Here is a 10,317-nt window from a genome sequence, read left to right on the forward strand (position 1 = left end):
CTTTAACATATAATTGAATTAGTCTATTTATTATGTTTTATCATCTCGTAGTCATTATTACTTTATTTATGCTGGGACTATATATAAATAACTGAAATTAAAGTACGTCGTTATTTAAAATCAAATCAGCAACTGTGTTCAGAAAAGAAGGAAGAACTTGTCGCGGTCTCGTTTTAAGTTCTTTGGAAATCAAACACAAATTTGAGGTTGCCCAAAAAAAAAAAGAAAAGAAAAAAACAAAATTCAAGTCGGTCACAGAAATTTATTTGGAGCTTTATAGGACCAAATAACCCAAGGTCTTAATGGTTATAACAACATAAAAAAGTGTCAATCTACTATATATATATATACACTACGATTATATATATTAACTAACATCCAGTTCAGCTTGATACTGGTTGGGATCAACACTGTTTTGTGGAACGAGCAGATTCCATGGAGCCACGTTGTCCGTCAGAGCGTTCATCCGCTCCACGAAAACAGTGGAGGCGTTGGCTGGATGGGAATGTTGATACCAAGGTAAGTAGTTTGCACTGTCTTCGGGGTTGTTAACGTCGGGAATGTGATACTGGTAAGGGTTCTTACGGTAGGTTACCGATGCCGGAACAGGTCCGCGGGGTGGAACGTTGTTGTCCTCGGATCCGGAGCTTAGGCTTTGTATATCTTTCAAGTATTGATTGTTCTCGTCTTCGCTCATTTTGCGATCGCTCATTTTGCGTGTTTGAAAAAGAGATCGGGAGAAAAAATAAGTAATTAAAAGAAAATTACTAGATTTTCAAGTTATATATACATTTATAGTATTAATCATTTTTTAAAGTAGGTGCATGTAGTACTCTTTTGTTATTTTTATTTTTTTTACTCCTTTGTTATTACTTGTTACTAGAATAAATTAATGTGTTAATTTATGCTTTATAATGGAAAATACATGAGATAAACTAATTAAAAATATCAGATTTACCGTTCAATAAATGAATAGTCTTGGCTTGTTATCCTCAATGGCGTGTCTCATGTTTATTGAAAAGGGCATTCCAATGCCACAAAATAGTAAAAAATTGTAAAACCACATATATTTTTAGTTAGATTATGTATTTAGTTTGAAAATATGTTTACATTTTTTATTTTAAAATCCATGAGATTTTGTTTGTTATTAAATCTTCTTATTTCATATTTCTTAATCTTTTATTTATATTAACAGAATATTATATAATATATTAGATGTTTGAAAGTAAAATGAAAAATCACATAAAAGTTACGTTAAAAACTTGTATTAAAATTTTATATGAGGATATTTTTAATGAACTAACAAAACGTTTAAACAATAAAAAAATAGATGATATGGTATCTGAGAGTATATTTTATGTGTTATGAAAAAATATACATAAAAATATTTTACTTATGTTTTGTTCATATTTTACATATGTTTTGCTTATTTTTTTGCTTATTTTTTGTTTATTTTTTACCTATGAAGATCATTATGTATGCATAAGATCTCTAATAAGTTAACGTTTCATTTTTTTATTTTAATGAGTTGTTTTTTGTTTTTTGCTTGAGTTAACTAAAGAAGAAACCTACTGAAATATAGCGTAAGTGGTTAACTCTGATAGTTGTGTATTTTTATAGAGAGTAGCTAGAGACTAGAGACAATTTTTATGTGAACAATTATAAAAATACATAAAATATATATTCGGGTCACGTAGTGGAGCTTCTAATTCTATGTGAACAATTTGTTGTTTTCTTAATTTACTAAAGTAGATGTATATCAGTATTGGCAATTAAAAAAGAAAAAGTAGATGGATATCAGTGAAGTAATTATTAGTTTAATTAGGCATTTAAATCGATTTTTTAAAAATGTTGAAAAATCAGTGTCAGAACTCAGAATTTTATTTTGACGAAGTAGCTAATGATTTTATTACAAAAACATTAATGTTCTAGTGTTACATTCATACGTACGGATGGATAGAAGAAGACAGAGAGATCTTATTAATTACCTATAATGGCAGATAAGAGAAAGAGAAAAAGATAGATGATGACCATGATCGAACTGCTATTAGTGATTGATGAATCCATAAGTTGGGGATGAAGAGGCTTATTTATACATTTTTCACATTAATTTGTATATTGGCGTGTATATATAAATCTCTGTCAAGCGGCCCATGAGGCATTATAGAAATAATGTTCCTAAATTATCAAGTTTTCATCGTTTTCAAGGTATGTACAGTCTGTTTTAAAAACACCTTCAATGGTTTTGACTTTTAATCAGTGTAAACTGAAATCTAACCTAAAACCATCGTAACTCAAAAACGTTATGTGACTCTGAAGTATTACTTTGATTTAGTTATTGAACTTTATCATTGACCAGTATTGTATTAAAGGAATTTTAATATGTTGACATCGTGAATTACTATGTAGAATGTCTAAGATCTAGAAAGTTAGATCATCGTTCCGTTATCACATGAAGTTTGATATTGTATTAGAGTGTTGCTCTAGTTTGTTGCTGCTGAGCTGGATTAGTTAGATGACTTAGCATGAGTTTGCAAATTGGAGAATTGTTATTTATACTATCTCTCACAAATCTTGATATCTGGATCAAGATCTATTTGGTCCGTGCCTAACGTCTCATGCATTCCATACCTCTTCAGAGTTGACTTATTTATTGTTAGTCCAAATTAAGTAATTAATTAATTAACTGTTGACTTAAACATACATGTACAGTATATATATATAGAATCTTGATTATTATTATTATTATTATTATTATTTAGATGACAAAAGAACATTAAATATTTGGAACAATTATTAGAGTCAATTATTACGCAAGACGGATTATTTTTTTTGATAAAGCGTATATCTGAATCGATTCCTAACTACGAAAGTTATAATGAAAACTAAACCTACTTGTATTTAATCTAGTTCAATATCAGATCTGGTATATAAATAAGAAGGACCATGGATGTAATTTGGTCACTACGTCTTCAAAAACTATCCAAAACTTGGCAATAGGAAAAAGCTCACTTCTCTAAGCTTATAAGTGTTGATGTCTTAAGCCTAAAGTATGTAGGCCTGGGGGAACTCTCTTTGTAATCTTTGAGCTCATCATGATCAATTAAGAAATCTCTTTTCTTCGATCGCTTGTCTTTAAATTTTAAGTTAAATTAGTTGTGTGAGTTTGCTCGCACACTAGATATTATATTTTAAATGTTACTTGTTGTAAAAAAGTTTCGTTCTTTCTAGCTTTCTCGCAAATTAAAGTTGACGAAATAGATGTAAGAATATAGTTTTTGTAAACTCTAAATCTGGAGACTGGAAAACATTTTTTTAAAAATCTTAATTTTTGATTTAGCAATATGATTGACAAAAAAAAAAAAGAAAGCTATTAATAACAATCTCTTTTACTAACCGCTAAAATAAAAATATATGTTTTTTTAACAATGAATCTGAATTTACTTTTGTATAAAACGTTTTTTTTTTTTACCAATGATTCTGAATTTAATTTTTCTTGCTAAATTACATAAGTCTGCCAATATTTAACATTTGGAAGTGTTATCCATTGTTTCACTCATTGAGTTTGAACTTGAGAAATAAACATACATATGCACAAACAGACAATATGATACAATATTTTGTTTTATATAAGTAAAAATGATACAATATGAAATTCTGAAATAGGGCATAATTATCCCTTGTTTTATTACATTAGATTTGCAAACTCAAAAGACAATATGTGATTTAAATAAGGTCGGAAACAAGTACAGTAAAGTTAAAACATTAAAAGATACAATGGATGATATATAAGCGGCCTTTTACAGTTTTTAAGTGAACCATTTACGTTCCGATAACCTTTTGCAGTTTCGAATTACGAAGGAATCATATCGGAGAGAAATAAACACCAATAGCATCGAAAGCACCACCATCTCTCCCATGGAATCCTACAATAGCATTACCTTGACTCTCCAACACAAATTTGGTACCCGAAACAACCCCATATGTGGGAGAGACTCTCCCTTTCGATGTTTTGAAACTCAACGACGTAATGACCAAAACGTAATGATCCGGGAATAGGATATAGTTGTGCGTACCCTCCACTGATGTCAAATATTCATTTGGATAGTCTATCACAAACTGCAGTAAAGAAAACTAATGTTAGTACTGAGAAAATAATAGAAATAATCCAAATCTAATATTTAATGTATATATAAAGACTTCTTGACTCATTTGGCTACTAATTTTGTTAATAAGTTTTGGCGTATCTAAAATTAGCAATTCAAGTATGCGAATGGACAATATAATGAATATTAATTTTAAGAGTTAATAAGATTTTAGGACCTCCTGTGTCTCTCCCTCCTTGTTCCCATGGTGACTTGTCACAACTTGTCCGTCTTTTTCATAATCCGTGTCGATACTCCTTATAACAGTGCTAATAAAAGTAACAGAAATCTTTCTTACGCCGTCATAATTAGGACCATCATCCCAATATTCGCCTCCCCAACCACCTACGAGTTCTGACTTAGTAGGAGGAACTTTTGTGAAATATGCTCCAATGGAATTTAGGGCTTTATCTGCGGATCCATGGAAACCAGTGATCATCTTGCCGCTTACCCCACCAAGTGAAAACTTTGTATTACCCTTTGGATATCCAATCACTTCAGAAGTTTTCTTGTTGGTTTTGATTTCAAGTGCTTGCATCACACCGGATTTGTCGTAGTAACCGTCCACGGATACAATATGTTCACCGTTTTGGTAATCAATATCGAACTGCCAACAAAAATGGTTTATACTTTGATAAGGTTTTCCCAGACAATAAGCTAAATATGTGACATGGGGGATCTAAAATATCAACAAAATTCACCTTTGACTTCACTGGCCATTGCAATTAAATTGATAGATTAATAGTTTTGAGAAATTAGATTATAAATAAAAATCTATATATATATTTAAAACATACCATATGTGTGAAACCATTACCCAAAACACCATGGATTGATCCATCTATAGATTGTCCACTTTTGACATAATCAAATTTGATGTATTGTATGCCTTCAAGACCACCTCGTATATAAACCTTTGCTACATTGTCATGGTCACGTCCATCATCCCACAGCTTCCCTCCCTTCCCACCAATTGCATCCAACTTTTGGGCCGTTGCAAATCCATTTGAATCTTCATATATAAAATTGAATAACCTTCGATCTTGTCACTAACTTATATTGAAAACATTATTTTCTAGCAAAGCGTCAAACGAATTAAAAGTGGAATAATGAAAGTTGTAGCTATTATCTAACTTAACAATTGGAGCTATATATAATTTATGTACATAATATAGATAAGAATTAATATAGGCAAAACCCATGAAAGTGGCGTGTGTATATGCACTCTGTTCTCTTTACTATCACTAAAACATATATGTTGTTGTTTAGAACTGTGCATAAGGAAGCTTAGTTACCTAAAAAGGCTGAGGAGAGGAATAGAAATATATAAATGATAACCATGATCGCTGTGCTATGGTGATTGATGAAGAAGCTGAAGATCGGAATGCTTATTTATACAAGTTTTGGTTCTTTCACAGATGCATATTAGCTATATAGTATATATAACTAGCGGCCTCTAAGTCAATATTTGGACAATACTCAAGTTTTCACCATTTTTTAGTATTTTATTAAGTATACTATTTTTTAAAGAAAGTTGACTAACCAATAGACTCCTAGATTTAATCTTGAAAGAACGTGGATTATAATGTTTGGGCATCAGAGTAAGTCTTCAAGGAATACATGCAACCACAAAATGTTTTTTTTTTTTTTTTTTTTTTTTTTTTTTTTTGAAACAAGATGAATATCCTTTAAAAGAAAAAAATATTGCTCACAAGTTACAATCTAAGATTTTTTTAAAAAATAAATCATTGAAAATAAGAAAGAAAGAATTTCGATTATCCACTAAAGCTAAACCACTTATCCAATATTAAGGTGAATGTGCATGTGCTCCTTACATGAGATTCTCTCATTAAACAAACTCCGAGGGTTTCTTTACACCTTATGAAATATTGCATGGACGTCCATCTGATTACATCAATATTAGATTTGGATCCGTGCTAGAGCACGGGTTAAATTTTTTTTTATATTATAATTTTAGAATAAAATGTAATTTATATGATTTTTTAAAAAGTTTTTTCGGATAAAAAATCATGCAATAAAATCATATGCTAAATATGATGGATTGAAAAAAACACATATTTTGTAAATTTTATATTGTTAATTTTGTAACTTTATGTATGAGAAATGATTATGTTTGTTGTTTGTTTTTATTTTAATTTTTGAACATGTTTGGTGAAACTGTTTTAATATGACTCGTGTTTAGTTAAAATTTTATTCCTTTTTATGTCTAACAGTATATATTTTGTAATAATATATAGAATATTAAATATTTTATTTTGGAAATTGTATAAATCATTGGAATATTCTCTTTAAGAAGATTATTTGAGATATTTTTAAGTGTATTCATATATCTCACAGATTGATCAATTAATTTATAACTTTTTTTTGTAACCAATTTATATTTAATCTATAACATATTTTGTAACCAACTTATAAAAATTATATAGTTTACAAAAAAAAGTTGTGTACTTCCGTTTTATTATATAGGGGATTAGAGTTTTAGTTCTTCTCTATTCAAACTTGAATAGTAAAGGAAAGAATGGTTGAAATTTCTGTAATTTTGAAACACCTCTATTTGTGTCAAGAGATGTCATATATATTTGTTGAAGATATGTTAATTTTTCTTTTTGGTATTTTTTCACCTGAACTATGTGTCAGTGATAATTGAGTTTTAGAATGTGATGCGGACATGCCTACACGAGATACGTCTACACCCCAAAACGTAAATCTGAATCTTTTTTTTCTTTACGAAAGAGAAATATAATACCTACTTGTATTTAGTTAATTCACACTCGGATCTGGTGAATGAATATTGAACCATGAATTTTGACTTTTGACATATTTATATTGTTTTTGTGCAAATTGACAGCATATATAACTAGTTACTCACTTTTCTCGCTTTCTTCATGTGTTGAATATTTCATTGTAAGATTTAAGTTTCTTAGCTCAAGATTGATATTGACGTCTTGTTTGTTTCTTAAAGAGTAGGAAAAATAGTTGTTAATGATCATAAGTATCGCTGTACGAATGGTAGCCACTTTTAGAGGAAAAAAATCGGATGAAAACTAGATTAATTTACAATGTTATTATTTGAGTTGAAAATAAAAAATTGATTAGTCATTTCATTCATTTGAAGTGTAACTATTTACCACCTATGCATAATTATCTTTTTTATTGGGTACGTTTGGATGGGTCACGCCTGAATTTAAGTGGAACAATATCAGATTCTAACCTGTGATATATACACCAAAACAGTGCCAAAAAGATGGATATAGAGTTATAGACTTACGGTGTTGACACATTAGTTCTCCAGTTTAGGTAATAGATAAATTAGTTCATGTTTCTCATATATAAATTACTAGAAAGTTACCCACGCGATGCATGGGTTATAAAATCAAATATTTTGTATGTAAAATAAAATTTCATTAAACTATATATAAAATGTACATGAAGTTATTTATATATGCATTGAAAAGAATTTAAATACATACATTTATAAGTTTATAATTATGGAGTGTGTTAAAAGAAGAACAATTTTTACATATTGTATATTGGTTTTAAATTTAGCAAATTATTTCTAAAATTCTAAAAATACTAAATTAGCATCATGCTTTTAATCTTACATTCTAAATACTAAACCATATATCTTCAAAATTATACCCTAAATGTAAAATATAAAATTCAAACCAAAAAAATATAGATAACCATTGGAAATGGTGTAAGCTTTTTTCAGCATAATGACGGATGGAGTAAGGGTTACAGGAAAATAGACATGAGGTATGATTGGTAACTCAAACAATACCAATGCAATATAAAAGTAGTATTGCTTTTGTACAAAACATAAACTTAGAAATATATTGTTGTTGAAGATCAAAGGACTTAAGAGGAGAAATCTAAGGGACTTACAACTATAATATTATGAGTGAATGTTCAAAGCCAAAGAGATTGTACTTTAGGAGTCAAGCATTAGGCTCATCTTCATCACTTAAGACTTCCAACTATAGTTTGAAAGTTAAAAAAACCACATTACAAAACAATGCAAAAACTTTAAATCATGACTATCATAAAACATAATCTTTTGAAAGAGGTTAATAAATATTGACAAGACTCTGATACAAAAAAAAACATTGACATGGCTTTGTAAACGATTTCTTCAAATAGTCATAGATAAATTAATCTGTTACTCATCATACTGCAAGACATCATGTTTTTTTTTTTAACTTCATAAGCAAAAATAAAATAAAAAATACCATGGGAAATGATGGAAAAAGAAGGACATATAGTGAGTGATCGTTTTCTTCGTTATTAGTCATGTGAGCATTAAATCTTATATAATACACTAAACATTGTTTGAAGTTTGTAAGGAATTCGACTGACACATTATTCTGAGTAATCACATTCATGGCAATAAATACAGTTATAAAGCATATTAATTGTAATTAATTTGGTCATATGCATTATTGCAAAATGAACCGTTTGAACAAAAGAAATTAAAATATCCACCAATAATGTCATAAAGGTAACTGACTGAGAGAATTAAATATAACCTAAAGAAATTGAACAAATAAAATGTCCCAAATTAAAAAAAAAAAAATGTGTAGACAGTTTAGTTAGATTAGCAATAATGTGTCTTTTTATTTAATTAAAATTGAAAAAATGACACATGTTAAAAAAATAGAGTGATGCCAAATGACAATTTCTCACAACTCTACTTTATTATAGTTTAATGTATAGTAAATATTGACATGTGAAACCGATAAAAATAGTTAAGTAATAAAGTTACGGTTGTGATAAAAAAATAAGTGAAAATTTTATAAATTGTAAAAACAAAATAGAATAAATATATTTTTTTAAAATAGATTACTTTTTATTTAACAAAAATAAACTATAGAAATTTTTACTATGAAATAATACTAAATTAAAAATAAAAAATGATTAAAGATTTGTTAGACAAAGAGTAAAGAAATTTAAAATTAGTGAGGAATTTACAAATCGTATATATTTAATTATGAAATATATTCTTGTAAAACGTTTTGTTTTTACCAAAGTAAACTATATAGATTCTTGCTATGAAATAATATTAAATAATACAAACCAAAGATAATTAAAGATTTGGTAGAGGAAGATAAAAGAAATGAGAACTTTTCTAAATAAATAAATTTAAAAGATCAAACTTCAAATTAATGTAAAGTACACGTGTCGCAAAAATAGAACACCAAATATCGCATTGATAGGCAAAGTTTTAAAAAACCTTGTCATATTATATAAGATTTGAGTTTCTCTCGTTTTGAATTCTTTTACTATATACTGTACTGATTTAGTTTTTTCTCGGATCTCATATGACTGAGGAATTCGACATCACCTAGGTGATTTATGATTTTGGCATTTTGGTCTATCTGAAACTAATCGCATGACCAGCATGCAATAGCCTAGTTGGTTACCTTATATGTTTTTTTGGAAATAATATCAATTACATAATATATATCCAAGTTTATAAACTTTTAACTTAGCACCAGTTATTAGTAAATGGATTGATAAATACTTATATAGCTTTAGGTATTCTTCTAATTAGTTCTCATTTTTCTTCAGACGTGCGATTCTTTCTTAACGTATATTTTTAAGTTTTACGTACACTCGTATGCAGAAACACTGAGTCAGTACATGGAAACAACTGTTGTCCAAAAAAAAACAAAAGAGAGAAACCAACCAATTAAAGGTCTCAAGTCTTTCTTAAATCTAACAACAATGTATATACCCTTTGATCCAGCAACATATAACTATAAGTTCAAAAAGGAACAAAGTCACCAACGTACACTTCTAAGCATCATGCATTAAGGAGAGTCTCCGGTACCGATTTAACCTCCAGATATTAATGTATCTCCGGAACGAATCTAAAAATGTTTAGAGCTGATTCTTATATTCTCCGGATCATATTTTAATCACTTTATATAGTGGAGTACTAGGAGTATTGTAATGAGCTTACAATAATTACTTTAGGCACAAAAAAGTTAGACGGGACCGGTTTCATGTAATGTGACCACGTTGGTCCATACTCTATACTACATCCGCCCTTACCCACAAAGAGAAAGATCACGTCAAACACGTTGCGGAAAAGGTGCCATGGTTGGAGCTTGAAAACGAGAAAGTTTTGTTTGGATCTAATTCAGAATTA

The 10,317-nt window shown here is 28.9% G+C and overlaps 1 protein-coding gene across 1 annotated transcript; it reads right to left on the reverse strand.

The window, feature by feature from the left end:
* Positions 1-3,608: 3,608 nt before the first annotated feature.
* LOC104758521 (jacalin-related lectin 9) lies at positions 3,609-5,563 on the reverse strand. Its single transcript, XM_010481403.2, has 4 exons — positions 5,441-5,563; positions 4,943-5,157; positions 4,324-4,752; positions 3,609-4,119 (listed from the first exon to the last, which is right to left on the reverse strand). The coding sequence occupies exons 1-4, from the start codon at positions 5,484-5,486 to the stop codon at positions 3,865-3,867; spliced, it is 945 nt and encodes a 314-aa protein (XP_010479705.1). The 5' UTR covers positions 5,487-5,563; the 3' UTR covers positions 3,609-3,864.
* Positions 5,564-10,317: the final 4,754 nt, after the last annotated feature.

Source organism: Camelina sativa, chromosome 17, assembly GCF_030686135.1.
Source record: "Camelina sativa cultivar CO46 ecotype springtype chromosome 17, ASM3068613v1".
NCBI lineage: Eukaryota > Viridiplantae > Streptophyta > Magnoliopsida > Brassicales > Brassicaceae > Camelina > Camelina sativa.